Source organism: Rhinopithecus bieti, unplaced genomic scaffold (assembly GCF_001698545.2).
Source record: "Rhinopithecus bieti isolate Rb0 unplaced genomic scaffold, ASM169854v2 scaffold_5260, whole genome shotgun sequence".
NCBI lineage: Eukaryota > Metazoa > Chordata > Mammalia > Primates > Cercopithecidae > Rhinopithecus > Rhinopithecus bieti.
The window spans coordinates 4,152,522-4,177,981 of record NW_016805896.1 but is presented as its reverse complement, the minus strand read 5'-3'; the positions used below and the strand labels follow the sequence as shown (position 1 = coordinate 4,177,981).

General features: G+C 37.6%; 1 protein-coding gene across 1 annotated transcript in view; it reads left to right on the top strand.

Annotated features, from left to right (window-relative positions):
* The window catches only part of GALNT1 (polypeptide N-acetylgalactosaminyltransferase 1), a 78,563-nt gene extending 54,226 nt beyond the window's left edge, over positions 1-24,337 (top strand). Inside the window, 7 exon segments of the mRNA XM_017874011.1 lie at positions 1,951-2,068; positions 3,942-4,122; positions 5,105-5,244; positions 16,495-16,559; positions 16,561-16,591; positions 17,102-17,236; positions 22,980-24,337. Of these exon segments, the coding sequence (XP_017729500.1) occupies positions 1,951-2,068; positions 3,942-4,122; positions 5,105-5,244; positions 16,495-16,559; positions 16,561-16,591; positions 17,102-17,236; positions 22,980-23,126 (817 nt within the window). The 3' untranslated portion in view covers positions 23,127-24,337.
* The last annotated feature ends 1,123 nt before the right edge of the window (positions 24,338-25,460 follow it).

Sequence of the window (25,460 nt, the reverse complement as noted above, 5' to 3'; positions counted from 1 at the left end):
GTAATTAATTTGTCAAACATTTTCCCTAAAGTGTCATTGGCAGAAGGTTGTGGAGCTTTGGGAATCATATCAAATGGATAAGTGTATTTTGAGAAACATGAAGCATTCGTATACCTTATGGTAGTTAAGAGCCATCTTTCACATATGTGAGTGTTATAAAGAAGCATTTCTCCTCTAATAAAATTAGAAATTTTTACTTACTCTGTAAATCTAGTGCACATGAGAAATGATGACATGCATGTTTTTTCATTCCTTTATGAACATTTTGCAAATGTGTAAGTCACATCTATTCTTTAATTCAGTTATTAAGGATAATAATACTTAGCTTAATTAATTGTGTCAGTATGTGAAACTATTACCTAAAACTGGGTCCTTGCATTATAATGTGAGATTTTAAATTCAGACTTGTACCATCTGGATGAGTTATTGACTGGTAAAGTTAGAAAAGCTTGTATCAAACATAAAAATAGCTAGAATTGACACAAAGTATAAAAAAATTCATTAATCCATTTATTTTCTGATTTTTTTTCTCTACTTGGTCATATATAGATTTTTTTTTTCAGGATGGAATAAAATCCTCATGCTCTTTTAGAACATGAAATTGAGACCTTTGAGCTCTTCTGAGCCATCCTAAAATTTATCCCAATTATATCAACCTGCTACTTCTGTATTAAAAGTTCCTTCAGAACCAGGCTTCAGCTGTCTTCTGTTTTTGGGCCTCCTGCATCTGCCTTCCCTTGAATTCAAGTCCAGTTCTGGCAATACTGAAGAAATTTTCCACTGACTATGTGCTATTTTCCTTAGCCTGAGTTCTTAGTAGTGCAAGGGACTTTTCTTCTCTTTAGCTGTTAGTGCAATTCACTATCTAAATCAGGGGTTCCTAAACATTTCAAAGATGGCAAACTTTTTTGAAAATCTGGTGAAAGCTATGGGTCTTTCTAATGGAGAAAAATGCACATGTACATACAGAAGATTTAGCACACAAAAAACTCAGGTCAAGAAACCCCTGTATTAAATGATAATTCTGAATTTTGGGCTGTTTCTTTTAAACCCTTTTCTCATTCTTTTTTTCTCCTAACATCAAAATAAGTGCAAACCTTTTTTTGAAACAACTGTTTCCTCTAGAAAGGCAATGAGTACATTTTAGGGTTCATCTTAAAATACAGTTTTCGTGGTATCTTTGGTCCTTGTAACTTAATTATTTTTTCTCCTGGTTGGAGTTCACTTTTCTCCATACTTGTTCTTTATAAAAATCAAATGGGCTGATACTCATTTATTTAAATCTTCCTTCATTTCTTAATCATTTTTCTGCTTAATTTCACATGTTCCCACTCCCTTTGCCTACCTGAGCCCATTTTGATGAATTAGGCTCCTCTTTTGCAGAAATACCTTACAGTCAGGAAGGAACATACTGATTTTATTCTATATTTTGTCTCCTGTCCTTAAAGATTTCTTGTGGGTATTGGGAAAAGACCTCATTGTTTCCATCCTGTTTATCTTATGTGTTTAAAATATTTGCCACCCTTTAGAATGTGGCATGGTAACTCTAACCTGAATCTGCTTGGTTAATATAGTCAACTGCCTTGAAGTTACCAGGATCCATGGAGTGGGTGCACAGTCAGATGGAGAGGATTGTGAGGAATAGCTTTAATTTAAGGAGTTTGAGATCTAAACTCAGGACCTGAGGACCAAGCCAAGAAAGATAGAAAGTACTCTTAGAACTGTGACAGAGAGGGATGTCTGGGCAGAAGCATGACCACGGTGCAGATCATGTCTGAAGACCAAATAACAGCATAAAACACAGAAAACCCCTAGGGCCTGTGAAAGTTTATGAAGAGTGTGAGAATAAGTACTTACTCAGTAGTTATAAATAGTTATGAAACTGCTTTTAAAAACAAAAGCTGATTGTAAATTTTAAATTGCTAATGGTATAGCGTTATTGAATTTCAGAACACCTACCATGGCAGGAGGCCTTTTTTCAATAGACAGAGATTACTTTCAGGAAATTGGAACATATGATGCTGGAATGGATATTTGGGGAGGAGAAAACCTAGAAATTTCCTTTAGGGTAAGTTCCCTTCAATCCCTTCAAAAAAATTAATCTTTTATTTAACCTCAAGTATAGATGTGCTTTGATTATTCATGTATCCCTATATAAAAAATAAAAATTGAATTTAATACAAGTTTAATGTAACTTCAGAACCTTCGGTCCATAAAAAAGACTGATATTAAGGGTTCATTATAAACTATTGAAGCAAATAATTTAGTTACCTTTGAAGTCCAGCTATAAAACTTACACAAGATTCCCTAGTTGTTTTTAATTTTTATTATTTTCAAGGAAGTAATTTAAGCTCTAAAAACTAATATGTAGTTTGAATATGCTACTTTGGTACTTTACTCTCAAAAACATAAATTTCACATTTTGTAATATGCTTTTTAGTGTGAAAACTTTTCTATATAAAACCTAGTCACTTTACCNTAGTTGTTTTTAATTTTTATTATTTTCAAGGAAGTAATTTAAGCTCTAAAACTAATATGTAGTTTGAATATGCTACTTTGGTACTTTACTCTCAAAACATAAATTTCACATTTTGTAATATGCTTTTAGTGTGAAAACTTTTCTATATAAAACCTAGTCACTTTACCAGCTTTATATTTTCAATAAAAGAAAACGCAAAAGAATTCTAAAATGACTCTAAATTGATTTAACCCAGTCTACATATAAAGTCTTTGCATTTCATGTTCACTAGAATCAACATATCATTTAAATGGCATTGCATATTTTTGAAAATAACCAACTTTAGACACGTAACTTATTATAGTGGAAGTCACACTGACGTGTACTGTAATCTGAACCAGTGAGCTCACTTTGTTCCCAGTGAATCGCTTTGCCTTCTTGTCAAAGAGAGGGTTGGACTCTAGATCATCTTGGAGATCCTATCCAGCTCTAACACTTTATGATCCTGGGAAAACTTGAAGGTAGGAACACTGAATATTTAACAAAATCAGAACTTTCCAAAATGTTATTTTAATTGTAAAGAGTTATGAGAGTTTTAACTTGGTTGGGGGAATATATTTTGAAAGGAACAGAAGGATTTCATTAAATTAAGGATGTAAGCACATACTTGATCATCTTTCTTTTACCCCTTTTTTTGTTTTTATTGTTCTAACAAACACAACAAAACATGCTTTTACTGTCTCACTGAAGAACTTACAATGGATCTAGTTTAGATTCATAGGTTTGGTTTCATGTATAAGCCGTGACACAGGTTTGGAAAGGGGTGAACAGATGAAAATCTGGCTGGCTACTCCATGGTCAGGTTTTGTTTGGTGGTTGCTTTTAACCATGAATCACATTAATACATTATATACTCTGTACACACAAAACATAAAATTTAAACATTTTGTGAAACAGTATGTCCTTGTTAACAAGTACGGGTTGCAATTCATCAATTTGAATGTATGATTCTCTTAGGAATAATGGTCTGCAGTTAGAAGAACACTGCTCTAGATCTCATGTCTTTTCTGTATTTAGCCTGTAACCTATGTTTTCTTTGTTTTAGTCTTCAACTTTTGGTTTGATCAGAACCTAAATTAGAGAAATGTTTCTCTTGAGGAAGCACTGACTTTGTAACCTAACCCTACAGTCAGAGCCCACCATGTGCCCCTGATTTTGCGAAATTCCAACTGTGGAACCCAATAGTTGTCAACACTTTTTTTTTTAAACTATCAATGTCATGTATGGTCTTAGCTGTTATTTTCAGATTTGGTAGTATGGAGGTACTTTGGAAGCTTTTTACCAGTAACTACAATATGTTCCATTTAAGTTTAAACAAAAGCCAAACCCCTATTTAATTGAAAAGAAAAATGCTATGGGAAAACTAAAGTGAACATTTCCTGATTACTCAGCTACATCTTATGGTCATCTCTGCTGTTTTCAGATTTGGCAGTGTGGAGGAACGTTGGAAATTGTTACATGCTCACATGTTGGACATGTGTTTCGGAAAGCTACACCTTATACGTTTCCAGGAGGCACAGGGCAGATTATCAATAAAAATAACAGACGACTTGCAGAAGTGTGGATGGATGAATTCAAGAATTTCTTCTATATAATTTCTCCAGGTTAGCATTGTTTTGCATTAGAAATACAAGACTGTACCTTTCTTGACCCTGATCCTGGAGGAGAATTAAGAAGCATGGAAGTGAAGCTTTGAGCAGAGGTGAACACCTACCTCGTAAGGTTATTGTAAGGAATGAATGAAATCACACACAGTATAGAAAGTGCTTGGCAGAATGCCTAGAATAATACATAATTAACAGTAGTAAATTATCCAGGTCAGTGTTGCTAACCCAGATTTTACAGATGTTCTATTTTTTTAAAAACCTAACCACAACATTTAATATTTATTCCTGTGAAGTTTCATCTTGTTAAATTTTCAGCTATTTTCTAGCTTGCATGACTTTTCTTGATTCTTGGAGTTTTCATTCAACATAACAAAACCACTGTTTTTGCAGTGGGTCATAAGCATTCTCTATAAGCAGCCCCTCGATGCTGTCATAGGAGGCTTTCATCAAGTATCACAAGGCCACCGAGAGCCCAGAACATGTCACAAGAGCCTTCTTTCCAGGAACTTTGCTATTCAGACTTTTGTAGGAAGAGTTGTTCCATCAGCTATAAGTCGGCCTGACATTGTTACTAGTCCATCCTTATTTTTTAGTTACTGCAAGACTGTCAAGTGGCAGAGTGAACAATTCAGTGAGTTGTGTGAGAGAAGCCTGACTGCAAACAATTGCTCTGTTTAATATTTGAGCAAAATAGACCTTGATTTTTTTGTTTGTGCCTTAACATATATTGAAGTTTACTGCTCCCATATCACTTATATTTCATTCTCACATAAATGTCATTTTTCTTTGAAAAATTAAAACACATGTTAATGTCTTTTCCTTGCTTTATACTTTTGGTGGATTCATAGTGTCTCACTTGGTATAGTCACATATCACCCAACTGATACCACTGTTCTCATTCATCTGGCTTATTAGATTCAGTAATAAACATGTGTTACCTAAAACCACACTAATAATTCAGAGTCAATTATTTCAACAGGTGTTACAAAGGTAGATTATGGAGATATATCATCAAGAGTTGGTCTAAGACACAAACTACAATGCAAACCTTTTTCTTGGTACCTAGAGAATATATATCCTGATTCTCAAATTCCACGTCACTATTTCTCATTGGGAGAGGTAAGAAATATATATATATTCTATGTGGTTATTATGTTCTTACTTTTTTATAAAAAAAAAAAATAGAAGTTAAACTTCCAATAAGGAAAGTCTAAACAATATTCTTTTCCCATTCCTCCTTCCTAAAAGTTGATTTCCACTGAGTTGATGCATCTGGAGATAAGCTGTGTACTGTGGAGTCTGTTTTTCCCTATTCTGTGTATAGTGATGTGTTTCCTAAACAGACTGTACCATCTGCAATTGTGAATCTGTAAAATCTGTATATATATATTAAAAAAAAAAAAAGACTCCGTGCAGGTCTTTGTGAACTTGTAATTATAAGATGGCTTTTAGAAAAAAACATGAAGCCAAGTAGGGAAAAAAATCCAACCTTTTTGCGATAGAAATCAATAGAAGGACAAGATTTCCTTTTATAAATCACAGCAGGAAATAATGATATGTGTAGACAGGGCCAAAACTAGGCCTATCCTAGGACTAAATCTCAGGAAAAGTGGCCTCCCACTCTGAAGAAGATTGTCACTTCTTCAGTCCTTTCATTCATTCAACAAATATTTGAGTAGCTAGTATATGACAAGTACTATTTTAAGTACTAGGAATACAGCAATAAGTAAAGCAAAGATCCTGCTCTTGTTGATCTTACAGTCCACGAGTAAGATAGATTATGAAAGGCACACAGTATGTCAGGTGGTAATAAGGGCAGAAGAGATAGAGAATGACTGGCAAGTGAGCATGGGTAGTAGTACTGTTTTATGTAAGGAAGTTGAAAGAATAAAGAAGTTGAAAGAGTCCTGTCAAGGTGATTTTGAGCAGAGATCTGAAGAAAGTGAATGAGCAGGTCATATGAATTTTTAGGGAAGGAGTATTCTGGACACAAGAAAGAACAAGTATAAAGATTTCTGGTTTTTGTTTTTTTGAGATGGAGTCTCGCTCTGTCACCCAGGCTGGAGTGCAGTGGCGCTGTCTCAGCTCACTGCAAGCTCCGCCTCCCAGTTCATACCATTCTCCTGCCTCAGCCTCCCGAGCAGCTAGGTCCACAGGCATCTGCCACCACGCCCGGCTAATTTTTTATATTTTTAGTAGAGACAGGGTTTCACTGTGTTAGCAAGGATGGTCTCGATCTCCTGACCTTGTGAGCCACCCGCCTCAGCTTCCCAAAGTGTTGGGATTATAGGCGTGAGCCACCACGCCCGGCCTAAAGGTTTCTAAGATGATGATGTACTAGTGTGTTCCAGAAACAGCAGGGAGACCAGTTGTCTGGAATAAAGTGAACAAGGTGGAGAGTAGTAGAAGGTAAGGTCAAAGACATAGTGAGGTTCAAATCATATAAAGCTTATAGGTTATAGTGAGAACTTTGCATTTTGCATTTTATTCTTAATCAAATGAAAGCCATTGAGAGATACCAGCAAACTTCCATTAGAAAAGGATCACATTGTCTGCTATGTGGAGAAAAACTATATGGAAACAGGAGTAGAGCTGGTGTATTGTTGGAAGGAAGAGAGTAAAGGATTATGTAAGGTTTCTGTCAAGCTTGAGACACTGTAGAGCTGCCGTTACTGAGATGGGCAAGCCTACAGGAAGAGCACATGCTCAAGGGAATCAACAGTGTAGTTTGGGACACATTAAATTTGAGATCCAAGTGAAGATGTGAATTGGTCTTTACATTTAAGAATATTCAGTTTGGGGGAGAGGTTGTGATAGAGATGTAAACTTAAAGGTTGTCAGCATATAGGATGGTTTTTAAAGCCACAAAACTGTATGAGGTCATCTGAGGAGGAGAAAATGTTAAGTATGAGAGAGAAGACCGAGGACAATGCCAGAGGGAACGCCACAGTTTAGAAATCATGGAGATGAGAAGGAATCAGCAAAAAAGATTGAGAAGGAGTAGGCATTGAAATAGGAGAACCTAGAGAGTGGTGTCTCCAAGACTAAGGGAAAGATGATGTTTCAGGAAAGAGGAAGTGATGAGCTGTATGGAATACTGCAGAGAAGTTGAGGAAGATGAGTACTTAGAATTGGTGATTGCATTTGGCTAGGGAAATGTTATCAGTAGCCTATCTCACAGTGTTGAGTTTCCCATGGATGTTGTTAAAAACCGTGTTTTCAAGAGAGAATGGAAGAAGCAACATAGATGAATGTTTACAAATCTTGCAAGAAATTTTGTTGTAAAAGAGAGAAGAGAAATGGCTGGTAGCTGGAGGAGAATATGGGGTTAAAGGGGTTTTTATTTGTTTATTAAGATAAAACTATGCTGATATGAGCAACCCAAAAGAGAAAATTTAAAGATGCAAAAGAAAGAGCCAACTTAACACCCATTAGGATGGCCACCATCAAAAAAAAGACAGACAGTGACACATGTTAGCAAGGATACTGAAAAATTGGAACCTTTGTGCATTGTTGGTGTGAATGTAAAATGGTACAACTGCTATTTAAAAACAGTATGGAGGTTTCTCAAAAAAAATGCTCAAAAAAGAGAACTACGATGTTATCCAGCAATTCCACCTCAGGGTATGTATCCAAAGGAAATGAATGCAGGGTCTGAAGAGTTATTTTTACTTATATGTTTATAACAGCACTATTCACAATAGCCAAGAAGTGGAAGCACCCCACGTGTCCGTTCTTTCTGGTCCAGCTACCAATGCACAGGCATTGTCCAAAATTGGGTCAGTTCAAAGGAAAAAACTCCTCATTCTTGGTTCTAAAGACAAGCTACAGAGTGACTGCTGTAAATCTTGATGGAACATACAATGGAATATTATTCAGTCTTAAAAAAGGAAGGAAATTCTGATACATGCTACAACATGGATGAACCTTGAGGACATTACGTTAAGCATAATAAGACAGTCACCAAAAGAGAAATACTGTATGATTCAGGCAGCTAGAATAGTCAAACTCATAGAAACAGAAAGTGGAATGGAGGTTACCAGGGCTAAGGGAAGGGGGTAAAGAAGAGTTACTTCATAGGTCTAGAGTTTCACATTTGCAAGATGAAAAAGTCCTGGAGATTCATTTTACAACAGCATGAGTATATTTAACAGTACTAAACTGTACACTTGAAAACAGTTTAGATGGTAAATTTTATGTTATGTGTTTATGTACCAGAATAGAAGGAAAGAAGGGGTCTGTTTAACAGGAGTCGTGTATTTGGATGGATAGGAGGTGAAATCTGTACACAAGTAGAGGTTGTTGGTTGGGGGTGGGAAGAAGAGAGGTCATCTCTTGTCATAGGAAGGAAGATAGGGGAATGGGAACAAGTGCAGGGCAGCTGTAGGTTTGGAGGTGGACACTGGCAGTTTGTGGTGGAAGTGTGAGGACCTTCTCATCTGGTGGCTTGTTTCCTCAGTTGAACACAAAGATTATGGGCTGAGAGTGAGGAAGCTGTTGGTGAGGGGGAATTGGGGAAAGAGAAGAGGATGTAAAATAGAAATGTAAGATAAGGGAAAGCAAGTAGATCCCCGAAGGAAGCCAGATGGTGGAGAGTTGGTGAAGCCATCTGGCCGGGTGTTTTTTCCAGTGCCAGGGCAGGCACAGACTTCTGCATTTATCCTTAACAATTACTAAGGCTATTTCAGGATTGACTTGAGCTCCCTACCTCTGAACTTTGTTGTGATTTAAGGAATTTGTTTTCAAACAAGTGAGGACTACATTGAGTTTCTTGAGCCTTTCATTCTCACCGATGCCTCATTAATGGGAATGTGTTTTCCTTTGCTATAACCTCGTACTGGTCAAAGAAGGCCCAGGGTGAGTGGTGCACCAGGGAAAGATTTCTAGCAGTCATTCTGCAGCTTGTCTTTAGAACCAAAAATGAGTTGTGGTTTTTTTTGTTTTGTTTTGTTTTTTTTTTTTTTGAGCTGACCCAATTTTGGACAACACCTAGGCATTGTTAGCTGGGCCACAGTTTGGGCGTGTGACAAAGAAACACTTGTCTGCTCCATGGTAGATGGCTGCCAAGGCAAGCTTGCGTCTTACCTGCCTCTTGCCAGCTGGCTTCTGGGCAAGTCACAGCATTTACCCTCTGTGGCCTGCTTGTTGTCGCCTTATTAACTTAGCAGCTGGTCTTAAGCCTTGTACGCCGTTAATCCCAGGCCACATCCTCCAGGTTAAAAGTGTCATTTCTAGATTGGAGGTCATTGTTGAGAGTACCCACCATAGTGCAGCCAGGGATCTTATGCTTCTGATCACAGCTTCACCCATGTCAGCCTTCCTTTGCTAGCAACAGTAATTTAGCCTTTCATAGATCTCTTGCCATGCTTCAAGGGTCCAGGGAAACCTGAAATCGTAGGATTTTTGAGCAGAAAGGGAAGTCAGAAAATGTAAATATCACTATGGTAATAGATATAATTTAGAGCCTCTGGCTTCAGCTAACTCTGACTTTTGTAGTTCCTGTAGAACGTGAATAAGTGTGTTTCATTGTGGTATCTGATAGCTGTTAACCCAGGAGCTGAGTATTCTAAACAACAACAAAAAGTAAACAGTCTAGACCTTTATTGGTTTAGTCAGTTTTAGGGGCTGACCAATTGCTTTTCCAGGCAGATCTAATAATCCTAACATTTACTGAGCATGTACTTTATGTCAAGCACAAATCTGAATGCTTTATGAATATTAAAGCACAGTACTATAGAATTGTGCTGTTATTCCCACTTCACAGATAAGTAAATTGAGACACAAATAAATAGTTTAAAAAACACGGCTAAACTCACAACCATCTGGTTTGAGAGCCTGTGCTGTTAACCCCTAATGTCGGTATTCTTTCTCATATCTAACCAATACTTCCCTTGCAGCAGAGAGTGGAAAAGTGAATCCAGATTCACTAATACTAGATTATAAAAATACTTTAACAAAGCTCCTATATTGTCCACTCTAATGAGATAAGATACTGATTCTGGAGGAGACTAATAGTAGAAACAAAGGAACTTAAGCTCTCACCCTTGCCTGGTTTCCCAAGAATGAGTGCATTCACAATTATTTTCAATTCCTAATGTCAAAATAGTATTTTAAAGTAACAGTCAGGTACAGCTAAGTTGCCACTTCTGAAATGGGGTTGAAGAGTTGCTAGGTCTGTGGAAAAAGGAAAGAAAACCAACAGTTACTGTGTGCCTACTATGTGTCTGTCTGTATGTATTATCTCAATTAGAGCACTTAACAAACCCGAGAGAGAGAGATTTATCTCTGCTTTACCAGTGAGAAAGGGTTCTTATAGCAGTGTTTTCAATTCTGTGTTATAAATAATATTGATGTCTGATGTCCCCAAGGTGCTCAATTAGAAAAGCGAGGTACTGGGGAGACGAAGGTAGATTTTGAGGTCAAATATGTTTGGGTAATACTATTTTACATCTTACATCCATGTGTACCACCATTCCCCACTCCTACCAAGAGTCGTAGTATATTAAAAGGCTTTGAGAAGTCCTTCAACAAAGAAACCAATTTAAATTTATTTATTTGGTATTTTCCAAACATATCTGATCATAAATCACCTTTTTTAGTGGGGCACCTTGCAAGATGCTGTTCTTCAGATTGTGGTTTTTGGAATCACAATCTTAGAGTAAATAACTTGCTAAAGGTCTCATGGCTAGTTGGGAATGAAGCCCATCTGCATGTCCCCAAAACCTAAACTCTCACCCCTACAGACTCTTTGAAAGTGTGGATATTCACACACTGTAAGTCAGACATTGCTATGATTCAAGTAGAAAAGTTTGTTTCTAACAGCTCCTCACCCTTTATGATACTCTCAGTCTGTACATCGTTTCTAGATTGTTTTGGCTTGACCCAGTGTCGTGCCTGGCCACGTAAGGAAAGATGTGTTAATCAGCCATAAAGAATTCCTATGAAGAGTGCCATTAACCCACTGATCTCTCCCCTTGAAACAACTAGATGTCCTAGGATTTACACTGTTTCAGAAAGTACAAACCAAACTTGGGCACTTTCCACATGACTTTCATAGGGTGGCCAAGGGTGTGAGAACTGGGGTTTATTAGCATGTTGTGCAACTTTTCCCATCATTGACAAGTAGCTCCTCACAAATGGTGAATGATTTTCTCCTATGTGTCAGGATCTGGACCAGCACAGCCAATGTGTCAGCTACATTGAATTTAATTAAAATTAGGCCATGCCTGGTAGCTCACGCCTATAATGCCAGCACTTTGGGAAGCCAAAGTGGGTGGATCACTTGAGATCAGGAATTCAAGACCAGCCTGGCCAACACGCTGAAACCCCGTATCTACTAAAAATACGAAAAATTAGCTGGGCGTGGTGGCACGCATCTGTAGTCTCAGCTACTCGGGAGGCTGAGGCACAAGAATTTCTTGAACCCTGGGGGTGGAGGTTGCAGTGAGCAAAGATCATGCCACTGCATTCCAGCCTGGGTGACAGAGCAAGAGACTGTTTCAAAATATAAAATAATATAAAATAAAATAAGTTTAATTAAAATTAAATAGAATTTAAACCCCAGTTCTTCAGTCACAATAGCCACATTTGAAGTGCTCAATATCCACACATGCGTAGTGGTTACCATATTAGCACAAATATAGACATTTCCATCATCTCAGAAAGTTGTACTGGATGGTGCCGGAGACATTAACATCTGCTGTTTTAAAATAGCCACATGGCCAGGCGTCAGTGGCTCATGTCTGTAATCCCAGCACTTTGAGAGGCCGAGGTGGGTGGATCACGAGGTCAGCATTTCAAGACCAGCCTGGCCAAGATAGTGAAATCCTGCCTCTACTTAAAAAAAAAAAAAAAAAAATTAGCCAGGTGTGGTGGCAGGCGCCTGTAATCCCAGCTACTCGGGAGGCTGAGGCAGAGAATTGCTTGAACCCGGGAGGCAGAGGTTGCACTGAGCCAACGTTGCACCACTGCACTGCAGCCTGTGCAACAGAGTGAGACTCTGTCTCAAAAATAAAATAAAATAAGATAAAAAATAAAATAGCCAACCCAGGAGGTTACCCATCTGTCTGTATCATGTACTGCTACCCTGTCATTTCACTCATTTCTCCTTCCCAGGTCCTAAGTTGAGGTGACCATATTTGCCCTGTCAAATCTAGTGTTTTCAGATCTTACAACTAATGTGTGCCCCCTCTAATTCTCTCTACTCTGAAATCATTTGGAATTATCATAATTCATAAGGATGTACCATATCAAATTCCCAACCCACCCTGTCAGTAGATACCCTTCTACCTGGTTAAGGAGAATATCAGGACCATATTGATATTCAGGAGTATCTACTTCAACCAAGAAAAGCTCCCTTCTTTTCCCATATCAAATCTGCCTTTTATTTAAGGGTTCCTGATAATTTAGAATCTCAGTTGCCATTAGATGTTCTGATGACTACTGAATACGTTACCAAACAAGGCTCACTTCTTGCTTTTCTCTTTCCAAGATAGTCAAGAGGTGACTTGAAAGGAGTGAACTAAAAGGAATTTGTAGTGTAATAAGACCACTAAGCAGTTAGCTGTAGACTTGTGTGTACACCAAGAGATGGGATAAAATCCTCTGAAGAGTGTGAAACTCCAGAAGAAATCTGGCCCATTTGTTCCTTAGATTGAACTTCAAAATACCCCTTATCAGAAGGTTGTCACTATTTTTAGAAGTCCAACAAATAAGACATTTGCATAGAACATCCTTACAAGCTAGTCCTCAATTCTTGAATATATTTTTTCTTCCTTCTATGTTTTCCACATTCTGCTGTTTTAAAATTTTTTTCTCAAATGTCAGATTTTGAATAACCAACCCAAATACCTATTTTCATCCCAGATAAACTTGAAACAAGTATGTGTTGTCACCATTTCTGCCCTCCATGTCTCATTAGAAAGCTGGTAATTGGTTATATAGCCTTTTATGGAATTACAATTTTGAACATTTATTCAGCATCCCTAGAAAATGTTTGTTCCTCATTTTCCCCTTCTCCAAAGGCTCTTCAAATTTAACTCCCAGCAAACAAACCTATTAGGTGGTCCTCTCCCTCCTAGAATCCTAAAGGACAAAACTTACCCCATAGTCATCTTAATTTTCCATGTCCTTGAGAAAAACATCTTACACGCCCCATAGATGAGGTAGTCCACATGTATCACTACACAGAAAAGAAGAATATTCCCTGAAAACTCTATATTCTCTAGCCAGGCAGTATATAGAAGGACCCACCTGGAGAGCAGATGTCCCTTCAGCTACAAAGAAGCCACTTATTTGTTGAGCCAAACAGAATCCTCTGTCCTCTAATGTGAAATTCACTTAGGGACTCAAACATCATAGCTGTGCTCTTTCAGGAGTGTAATCTCCAGTTTCTCCCTTGTACATTGGAGGACTGCCTCCAGGCCCCACCACGAGCCTGAATCTGGGTCTCTGACCACGCCACCCACCTCACCTGGGCCTCACTGACCACATGTTGATGCAGTTTAGTTGCTCTTCAGTCTTTTTTTTTTATTATTATTATTTTTTAAATTTTACTTTAAGTTATAGGGTACATGTGCACAACATGCAGGTTTGTTAACGTATGTATACATGTACCATGTTGGTGTGCTGCACCCATTGACTCATCATTTACATTAGGTATATCTCCTAATGCTATCCCTCCCCGCTCCCTTCTCCCCACTCCCTGCGACAGGCCCCAGTGTGTAATGTTCCCCTTCCTGTGTCCAAGTGATCTCATTGTTCAGTTCCCACCTATGAGTGAGAACATGCGGTGTTTGGTTTTTTGTCCTTGCGATAGTTGCTCTTCACTCTAACAGCTAATGGGAAGCAGTGGTTTCCAGTCCTTGGAGAAACTCCACTTTGAACATCTAATGGTCAGTAGTAACCCCAAGAGATAGAGGCCCACATCTTGCATGTTGGGAATTAGTTGTAGGAATCTTGTTAAGGGTGGTATAAGCTGTTACGTACAAATCTCTTACAACAGTGCCTAGCACAGAAGCACAATGAATTTACTGTAATTATTAGCAGGATCGCTTATAGAAACAAACTAGCTAAGTTTATTTATTAATAAGATACTTAAAACATGATAGGAAATCCTATTAAATTTCAGGAGAGTTTCATTTTTAAAAAATTTTATTTATAATTATAAAACAGAGGCAGGGTCTCATCATGTTGGCCAGGCAAGTCTCAAACTCTTGAGCTCAAGTGATCCTCCTGCTTCGGCCTCCCAAAGTGCTGGGATTCTACATGCATGAGCCACCACGCCCCACCATGAATTGCCTTTTTTAATTTGTTTTGAATTTTGGTAAAAGGCAATTATTTAAACAAATGGCCATTCCATATGAGAGCAAGAGAAGCTGAAGATAACGATGGTGTTAATCTAATAATTCCTGTGGCATTTATCATCTTTCTTTAGCAACCTTTACATCTGCATTTGGGGGAAGAAATAGAGGAAAACAAAATTGGAGAGTTTATAATTTTTATCAAAAGTATAAGGAAATGATTATTTTATGTGAATGTATGAGATAAAGACTCATCTTGTCACAATATGAACTCTTTTTTTTTTTAACAGGGCCTTGCTGTGTCACTTAAGTTGAAGTGCAGTGGCACAGTCATAGTCATAGCTCACTGCAGCATTGAACTCTTGGGCTCAAGTGATCCTCCCACCTCAGCCTCCCAAATAACTGGGACTACAGGCGTGAGCCACCGTGCCTAAGTTTTTTTATTTTTATTTTTTGTAGAGACAAGGTCTTGCTGTGTTGCCCATGCTGGTCTCAAACTCTTCATCTCAGGCGATCCTACTGTCTTGGCCTCTTAAAGTGCTTGGGTTGTAGCCATGGGTCACTGTGATTGGCCCAATCTGAATTAAATTCTTTTTCAAGTGAGATAGCCATCATCATCTGGTATTAGTTGATCACCTACCAGGATGAAGGAAGGTGTGCTTTATGCAAATTGGTATTTAACCATAAAATCTTTTACACAACCTATTTATGAGGTAATAGGTTTCACAATTAAAATAATGGAAAAAATGATGATGTAAATTATGTGGTAAAAGAACTCCTGGAAACTGATATGATGTATTGGACCCCAAGAAAAAAACATTTTGAAATTTCTAGCTTGAATAATTGGACAAGTTGTAGGAATATTAATAAAAATAGGAATATCAGGAAAATGGGAAATTTTTGGAGGAATGATAATGAGGTTTGTTTCAGGTAGCAATTCTCAAGAGGGGATGAGGTGGGGACGTATTAAAATGTGAAGATGATTCAGTGTTCATATTAGAAAATAGAAAAATTCTGTTTTGAATGAGCCAAGTTTGAGATTTTGATGGAATAGCAAGATGGATGTGACTAGTGGTAAAGTAACAGTGCAGATTATTACTGTCTCTGAGCCTGCTCATGCTGGACTCTGAATTAGGTGCCTGGATACGTTGCCTTACATAGCATCAGCATAGAACTGACATTACCCCCCAGTTCCTGATCTCAAAAGGTTTAGGTAACTTGTATTTAAACCTGAGTCTTTTATGTCAGAACCCTAGTTTTTATTCCTGGCTGCCTGGGAATATTGGAATAATATGCAGACTGTATATTTGTTTATAGAAGTAACTGGCTTTTTTGTGGTTTTAACTTTACCCCTACTTTATCTATCACACAAAATTAGTTACCTTTTTAAAAAAGTCTACATGACAGATGTAGTTTCTCTTCTGGCTTAACCTGCTGACAATACCATACATGGGAATAGATTTAAGACTTTCAGATGTCTGTTAATTTACCATATGCTTTTAAAACTGCAACAGTTTAGAGGAAACAAAATATCCAGGAGCATTACCTAAAATATTCCTCCTAATTCTGATGACTAACTTAAATTCCTTTTACGTAATCCACAAATGTCTAGTGAAAGAGTAGAGTTTGTACCACACTACGCTTCAGCTTCCAGGAAAGAAATTCCAAGCTCTTTGACTAGAGTCACCTTAGTCTCTCCTAAGTCAGAGTAGTTATCAGAATTAATGTTCGTGTCTTCATTGATTAATAGTGTCCTCAGGGAGTTAATTGCTTTAAATCATTAGCCAAAGTAGAGTTTTTTGAAGTCAATACGAATTTGAAAGGAATAACTTGAAAAAAATGAAAAAAAAATTTTAAGGATTTTTTCCCATAAACACAGAAATTACATAAACAGTTTGTAAGACCTTTCTAGACAAATGAATTTTAGATAGCCAGACAGTGATAGGCCAGTAGACCATTTCAGAGTAGTGTCAGGAAAAGTTTAGGTTGCTTTTTAGTGTATCTGTGTGTTTGTCTGTCTAATTAACTTCTCCAACTCCTGATATTTTCATTATTCATTGTCCCATAGATACGAAATGTGGAAACAAATCAGTGTCTAGATAACATGGCTAGAAAAGAGAATGAAAAGTTGGAATTTTAATTGCCATGGTATGGGGGGTAATCAGGTGAGTATCTTAGAAAACTCTTAAAAGGGATATTTTCAGATTTGTTTTACTTTGCCTTTTTTATCCCATGACATCATTCAGGAAATATTTTCCTTCCTTTAAAGAGAAAATAATAAAGACTTTTAGGTGAAGGGAACTTTCAATCCAGTGACTTTTTTTTTTAATGAAACATTTGTGAAAGGCCCATTGTGAGAACTGTATTTACATTGCTGAGCACAAAATTTATTTTGCCCTTTTTATTCAAACAGATGACAGCCCTTGGCAATACATTCAGTGTATACAGAGAGCTCAAGGTCATTTTCACTTCATCTTGTAAGCAAGAAAATTAGTAACATAACATCAGTGTAAATTAGTGGTAGCTTTTCTGAGTCACTTTATTCTTCATTACTTTAATAAAGTACATAAATCATATACCTTGAAATACTTGTATTTTCCCTGACAGGTAATTGGGCATTTAAAATGCTGACTAATTTATTTTTTCTGTTTATGTGTGTGCATTTTTATTTCCAGGTTTTCTCTTATACTGCCAACAAAGAAATTAGAACGGATGACCTTTGCTTGGATGTTTCCAAACTTAATGGCCCAGTTACAATGCTCAAATGCCACCACCTAAAAGGCAACCAACTCTGGGAGTATGACCCAGTGGTAAGTTATTTATGCAGTTGCCTATAGTAATAAAATTATGTGTGTCACTGGGTATATTTATATACTTTATAGCTGAAGGAATGAATTCTTGTGGACCTTGAATATGGATCAAACTTGTCTTATACACTAAATATTGACAGGTGGGAAAAATAAGTAAAATAAACATGTTTTAATTCTCCCTAATAGTTAAATTTCAGTCTTATAAAATCACAGTTGCCACCAATCCCTGGGTCCTTGTTTATTGAGTAGCCACCGTTCCTTCTGTATGTCTTCAAGTTCTATAGTCTAGTTTGGGAGAAATGAGGCAGAAAGTAGGCTTTTAAAATTACTTACTTAAACACTTAAGTGAAAGATAAGTTTTAATTAATAAAGTTCTCTGGCTTGTGATGATTTCTCAGTGACATACATAACAGAACCTTTCATATTTATCTTTCCTTTTGTCTGGAACCTTTCTCTCCACCCACCATCAAATGAGCTCACATGGAAGTATTTAAAAGGTATTAGTTCAATTAAAGCATCCATGGTAAACTTACCTCTTTCCACCTATTTGCCTAATTTTTCAACTTGTGCTTTTGCCTTGTGGTTCTGGAACCAGCACCAACATCTTTAATATCTCTTTCTCTGGTTCTTTTTATTTTGGCTTAACTTCTCCAAGGCATTTGGTGCCGCTAAACAGATGATTTTTGTTTTGTTTTGTTTTGAGACAGGGTCTTGCTCTGTCACCCAGGCTGGAATGTAGTGGTACAATCACAGCTCACACAACCTCCACCTCCCAGGCTCAAGCTATCCTCCCACCTCAGCCTCCAGAGGAGCTAGGACCCAGGCACATGCCATCATGCTCAGCTAATTTTTGTAATTTTGTAGAGACGGAGTTTCACCATGTTGTCCAGGCTGGTCTTGAACTCTTGGACTCAAGCGATCCACCTGCCTCAGCTTCTCCAAGTTCTGGGATTACAGGCGTGAGCCATCATGCCTGGCCTGGTATTTTCTAACTTTTTTTTTTTTTGATGGAGTCTCATTCTTGTCGCCTAGGCTGGAGTGCAGTGGTATGATCTCGGCTCATGCAACCTCCACCTTCCCGGTTCAAGCTATTCTCCTGCCTCAGCCTCCTGAATAGCTGGGATTACAGGCACCTGCCACCATGCCCAGCTAATTTTTGTATTTTTAGTAGAGACGGGGTTTCACCATGTTGGCCAGGCTGGTCTTGAACTCCTGACCTCAGGTGATCTGCCCGCCTCAGCCTCCCAAAGTGCTGGGATTATAGGCATGAGCCACCGCATTCAGCCTGACCTGATATTTTCGTATCCTCTTATCCCTTGGCCATAAGATGCACTACTGTTTATGTTCTTCTCTTAGTTTGCTCTCTGTTCCTTTTGTTGGCCTGGCTGTCTCTCCTTCCTCATCCTACTCCTTAAATGGAAATGTTGTCCAAAGTTACCAACTTTGGCCATCTTTCTTCCCTATACTGTGTCATACACCAACCATGGTCTACTTTAATCATCAATATGCTGTTCTGTGAACATACCTTATACTTTCCTAGTTCACAGCTAAGATAATATGCTTCCCTCTGCCTGACAAACCTTACCCATTCTTAAGAATCCAGCTTTGACATCACTTCCATGAATCCTAGCCTGAAATTAACTCTGTCAATCCTAACTTAATTAGTCATCTCTGACCTCTATAAAGCTGTACTTCTTTGTAGTTATTTATCTAGCAATCTTTTCTCCACTATTAGATTGTTACATCCGAGAGGACAGAGATCATCTTTTATAAATCCTGGGTCTCCTTTCACAATGTCAGACTATAGAAGAAATAATGTTACCTATAATAATAGCTCAGTTAATATGGCCATTGGAAATGGCCTGAATGTGCTGTTCCAGGGTTTCCCATGGTATGTGTTGCTGCCATTTTGGGTGTGACTACCCCATGCATTGCAGGGTGTGTAGCATCTCTAGCTCCAGACAGTAAGTGCTAGTGGCAGCCCATAGCCATTGTGACAACCACAAAATTTTAAAAATGAAAAATCTCTTACTTTAAAGTTTATTGGAAAATGACAGTATATTTATTAGGCAGTATTTTTTAAAACCTATTTATTATAGCTAAAACAAATAGGGATTTATTTTTCTTACATAAGTCTAGAGGTAAGTAAATTCAGTGGCATAGTGATGTCAGGGATAACATTGTCATAATATTCTTAGCTTTTCCTTGTGGCCACAAGATGGTTGCTGCAGCTCTGTCACATCCCAACTCCAGGCAGAAGCGGGAGGGGAAGGGGAATGGTACACTACCACATGTGTTGCTCTTCATTAGCAAAGTAAAAGGTTTTCTGGAACCCCCTTAGCAGGCTCTGCTTATGTCTTATGGACCAGAACTTCATCCCATGGTGACCCCCAGCTGCAAAGGAAGCTGGGAAAGCAAGTCTTTGGTTTTCTAGTCGTTAGAGTGTGAGATGACCAAGAGAGATACATACAGGGATTGGGAATGACTGTTGGCTAGCCAACCTACACAGTCTACCACAACAGTATTCCAAAAGTAAATGTTTGATGAGACAGGTAAAAAGCTGGAGATAGAGTATTTAGAAAGAGCCAGTTACGAGTGTGAAGTTTTAAAACTGGTAGATCACTTTGCAAGGTTTTTTCCCGCTGAGATAAAACATTAATACTGGGAGTTGATTTCTCCCAGAAGCAGACTCCAAGATAAAGTTGAGCATTCAGGATGTTTATTAGGGAGCACTTTTTGGGTCAATACCTGTAAAAGGAATACCTCCCTCTCCCTGGGCAGAGGGAGAAGTTGAGTTGCAGTGCAGGTCCAACAGCCTGAGCAGACTGCAGGGGAAGCACTGGAGGGGAATAGCCCATCAGAATCATCCTTCCTCCATCCATTGAAAACACAACAGTCTAGAAAAATAACAGTCAATTATCTGTAATCTAAAATCATGAATTCTTAGATTTCAAAGTAACCCTAGAAATTAAACCCAGGATACTTTTTATACAAGTAGAAATTGAAACTCAGAATTAATTTCCCAAGGAAATTAATTGCCCAAGGTCCCCAAGCAGCCAGATAGTATGACTAGATCTCAAATCTGGAATTCTTAATTCTCAATCCAGGTTTCTTTGTACAGTCTCATACTATTTTCAGTTAATAGTTTTGAGTCTTCCTTATATTACATATTACATAAAATTTATAATAAGGCACTGGGCTCTTTTCCTTTGACTGCGTGTATCTGTCCTTTCTGGAATAAAATGCAGATTTTAGACCTAGTTGCATCTAGAGATTAGGAGTAGGAGGTTGGCAAATTGTTTTATTCTAGGATGCAGGTAGACTTTACTCAATGATTAATTATAGCTCTTATCCTCTTCTTCAAAGGTGTACAGTTAGATGCTTGTCACCTGCTTGTCCTGATGCCTTAGTCCAGCTCTCTCTGGATGGAGACTAGCTGGTGTTGCCTGAGTCCTCTGAGGAGTGCTTGATGACAGCATCCTACCCACAGGGTTCCAACCCACATGGCTGTGTGCCTGCTGTCAGCCAGAGTTGTATCTGGAACGGGGTTCTCCACCAGAGTCTAGGCTTCCTGGGGGTGCTTCTTACCTTCCAAGTTATGGGGATTCTGTCCTGATGTCGAACAGTTAAATACTCAGCACAGAGCAATAACCTATGTCTTTGTGATGGGTTTATTTTAATGAATCTAGATGAGTGAAATGCACATTTTTAGAAATTGGGTTGAAAGAGACCAACTCTCCCAACTAAAATTTTCATTGGGGTTTTTTTTTTTCTTTTAGTAATAGTGATCCATGGCCTGATGACGGGAGGCCCTGGGGTAAGCTTTGCTGGGAACTCCACAGAACGTTTTGAGTAGTTTCAGTGACCATGGGCCTGATGAGGGAGGCCACTGGGGTAAGCTTTGCGGGAACTCCCAGAACGTTTGAGAGTTTCTCTTGTTTTGGTCTTTCCTGAGACTGAAGGCATTGGCAGCAATGTGCACACTGAGCCGCAGCGCTCTGGCTGCTGGATTGTGTCCATGACTGCTCAGGACATTGCTAGGATGTTGTGTTTTCCAATAATAAGCATTACTCTATAAATGCAAATTACCATTGTATGTAAATGTCATTGTACCATTTATCAAGCATTTACTCTGGGATAGGCAGCACTTTATGTACATTATCTCAGTGTTTCCTCATGAAACCCCGGTGAGGTATTTTTGTCCCCTTTTTATAGATGAGGAAACTGGGTCTCAAAGAGTTTAAGTTTTGCTCAGAAGCATATAGTTGGTGTGTGACAAATCTGGAAATCACCCCAGGAATGTCTGACTGCAAAGCCCCTCCTCTCAATAAACTACACAAAGTCTGCATTTTAAAAAAGAAAAAGAAGAAGAAAAAAAATTCCCACAGCCTTGCTGACTCTTCCAGGTTCTAGTCTTACATTTGGAAGCATTAAAGATAGAATCCTGAACCTAAAGACACTGTCAATAGTGACATCTGCAAAGGTAGACTGTCATCTGCCAGGTCCTACTTTGACCACAACACGGAAGAATAATAAATGGCTGGAAACCTAAGTAGTATACAATTATTAGATTTTGTTTTAAGTTCTAATAGGTGCAAAAAAGACCTCATGAAAATGAAATGTTTCAGATAAAAGAACTACATTAAAATAGAGCCATGAGTAAAAGAATCATCAGATAATTATGTGTTAGAACATTTTACATTTCCTTCGAGTTAATTTGCATTCATAGAGTAATGCTTAATGCACATTCCTGTATACAACTACTTTGAAGTCCTTAACATGACCAGAGCATATTATCACAATCATTGATGTGGATCATTGTTAACTATCTATCTGTTAATTCTTACCTGCCCTGCCCTTTCAAAATTATCCTAATAACATGTTGCAGCATCAAATCTAGAACTTAAATAAGTAAAATATATAGCTATGTCTGTTAACCATTTATTAAGAATCTCCTTTGTAGATGAGGCACTATGTACTTTATCTTCATTATCTATGTAGTTTCCCAAAATCTGCTCAAAATATGTAATGTGATCCTAATTTTTAAAATGAGAAACCTCAAGTTACCCATGCTATGAACTCAACTCCACATTCCTGTGCTTTTCTTTCTGTACCACACCATCTCCTTTAACCACCAGAATAGCCTCTGGGTTTGCTGTGGACATAGGCATAAGATTGATTTTTACTAAATCTCAGCTGTCCCGACATTTTTATGATTTTGAGTTATCAGAAACACCTGAGTTTCTAAAAACTTGAGCTTTGAAATCACAGAATTAACTTGAACAGCCCTATCATAGAGAAATGAAACAATTTTGAAATAGCTGTTTGAAAATAGGTTGAGAATCCTAAATTAGGAACCACTAATCTGGTCTTTTTTTGTTGTTTAGGAAACTGAAGCACAAAAAAAGAGAAGCTTCTCATAGTGTTACAGAGCTTATGCCAGAATTAGGACTTAGAATTTAGGTCATCTTGCAGCAAGTCAAGTGTACCCTACTGGACCCCAGTGCCCTTCTCCCTCCCTCGTACCTCTTTATCGACCTACCTGCCTATCTACCTATCTCTTCTTCTCTCTCTCTCTCTCCATCCATCCACCTACCTACTTTTTCTCCATTGTCTTTTAAATAATGTATATTACCAAAAAAACTCTTTTTTCTACAGAGGAATTTAATAATCACCAACACTGATGCTTGAGGTGTTTTGTTTTCTTCCACTCTCATGTTAAGATTTTTTCTGTTACTTTCAGAAATTAACCCTGCAGCATGTGAACAGTAATCAGTGCCTGGATAAAGCCACAGAAGAAGATAGCCAGGTGCCCAGCATTAGAGACTGCAATGGAAGTCGGTCCCAGCAGTGGCTTCTTCGAAACGTCACCCTGCCAGAAATATTCTGAGACCAAATTTACAAAAAAAAACGAAAAAAATAAGGATTGACTGGGCTACCTCAGCATACATTTCTGCCACATTCTTAAGTAGCAAAAAAGGAAAAGTGCTTTCCTCCTCTGCAGGATGTAAGGTTTATCAGCCATTAAAACTTAGACTTCTCTAGCTTTTCACTAGCTGTGAACCAGCCTTCCTGTCCATGGACGTGAAACTGCATAGTAATGAGACTGTGCACACTGATGTTTACAAGACTGAAAGAGTCTTTCTCCGAAAATCATGGTAAAGAATATTGAGACAATGAAAAAAATAAACAAAATATGCTTTCTGGAGAACTGCACCTTCTATGGTTTGCTTGCACATCAGTAATTTCTGCTGAACGTGCTGTCATAATGAAGAGATTTCCAAGATTTTTTTTCCTGATTAGAACTGGTAGCCAGTATATTAAATATTGATATAAAAATAAAAGAACTGGAACCAGATTCAGAATCATGAAAACAACATTTTACAACAACAACAACAACAAAACTATATTAAACAGGGTTTAAAGGAAATTAGAACTATGAGAAGTACAATTTGTTATAGTATAGTATCAAATTTCTATCTAGATTTTATACCTCAGTGGGGAAAATAACTGATTCCAATGACATTCATTTTGTTTTCATCTGTGATAGTCATGGATGCTTTTATTTTCCTTGGGGTGCTGAAATCGAGCTGAAAAAAAAGGCTCTTTGAATATAGTTTTACTTTCTCTCTACAGTTTTTTTTGTTTGGTTTGTGGGCTGTTGGAATTGTAATTTTAATTGCCTTCTAAAAAATGGAAATTTAACAATGTCTGATCTCAACAAATTAGATGTTTCAGTCGCTCCTGGGTCAGCCGGCTTATAGATTGACACGTGCACACACACACACATTTCTTACCACATTTCCAACTTCTTGACCCAACTGATTATGCTAAATACCCAAGATTCATACTACTGTACCACAGATTTGTTTTCACAGCAATAAATCTTCAGTTCTTTGTTTATGATTCCACTTAACAAAAGGCCTGCAGAAGTGATTTATTATTTGGGTATTTGGAGATAATATATTTGATGGTTTTTTGGAAAACCTTTTCACTCCATACTCAGATATGCTTCATTGTCAAGTGCATATTTAGATTAGATTATTGAATTGTAATGTTTATCTGCTGCTTTTTTTTAAATAAAATTTGACTGAAAATGTTTAATTGGCATTTTTTAATGACTTAGCCAAAGAAGTGCAGCTATTATTCCATATTAATAGGCTTGCATTTCTTTTCCTAAATTTTAGGCTAAATCAGTTTTATTTTCTCTGATTTTTTTTAATACCACAGAATCACCTGAGTGTCAGTTAAAAGTTGTCAATTAAAAGGTAACCTTTTAATTTCATAGGAGGAATCTCATTAAGACATTTTCCTGATATGTAGAGCAGTCTGTTGGCAAAATGCATATATTTTCTTTCATATTTGTAAAATTATATGTAATGGAATTCTTTTCTTTGATTATCAAGGACTTTCACTGCAGGCAGTGCTATTTCTTGTGCCTATGAATGTTTCTGAAAGTCGCATCGCTAATTATATTTGCGAGGTTGAGTGTACACAAAGTTTCTCATATCCTGTTCAAGTTAATCAACATCAAGCACATGGGGAAGCTTTAGGGTGAGGCTATAGTACAAAATGCATAAACCATGTCCCCAGGAAATCTGAAAGGAAGCAGGTGCTGGATGGATTTTTTTTTTTTTCTTTTCCATGAGCTGTGTTAATTCTATCTCCAGTAGGCCTAATGCTTGAATAAGCAAGATGTCTAATCAATAAATTATTTTCATGCTCAGAATTTCAGGTTTTTGTACTCCAGCATAGCTTGGTCTTATTTCTTACTGTATGAAAGCTTAACAGCAATGTGATTTAAGGTTTTGTTTTGTTTTTTAAGTGGGAGATGTAAGTGATTTAATTCATGGGTACTTTTAGAACCTGATAGATATTCCCATTGCCTTTATTTTTCTAATTAAAGAATTCCTAAATACTTTGAAAATACAAAATATTCCTGTATAGTTGTGCCTTACATTGGTTTTATTTGAAAGAGTGGATCCATGTTTGTCATAATTATTTGTAATTAGGCAGATGCTTATCACTCTATTATAAATCAAATTGGGAAGAAAAGAATGAAAAAGAAAACAATGGCTGGGTACTGGCTCATACCTGTAATTTTAGTATTTTGGGAAGCTGAGATGGTGAGACCACTTGAGGGCAGGAGTTTGAGGTTGCAGTGAGCTATGATGGTGCCACTGCACTCCAGCCTGGGCAACATAGAAGAAACCATGTCTCTAAA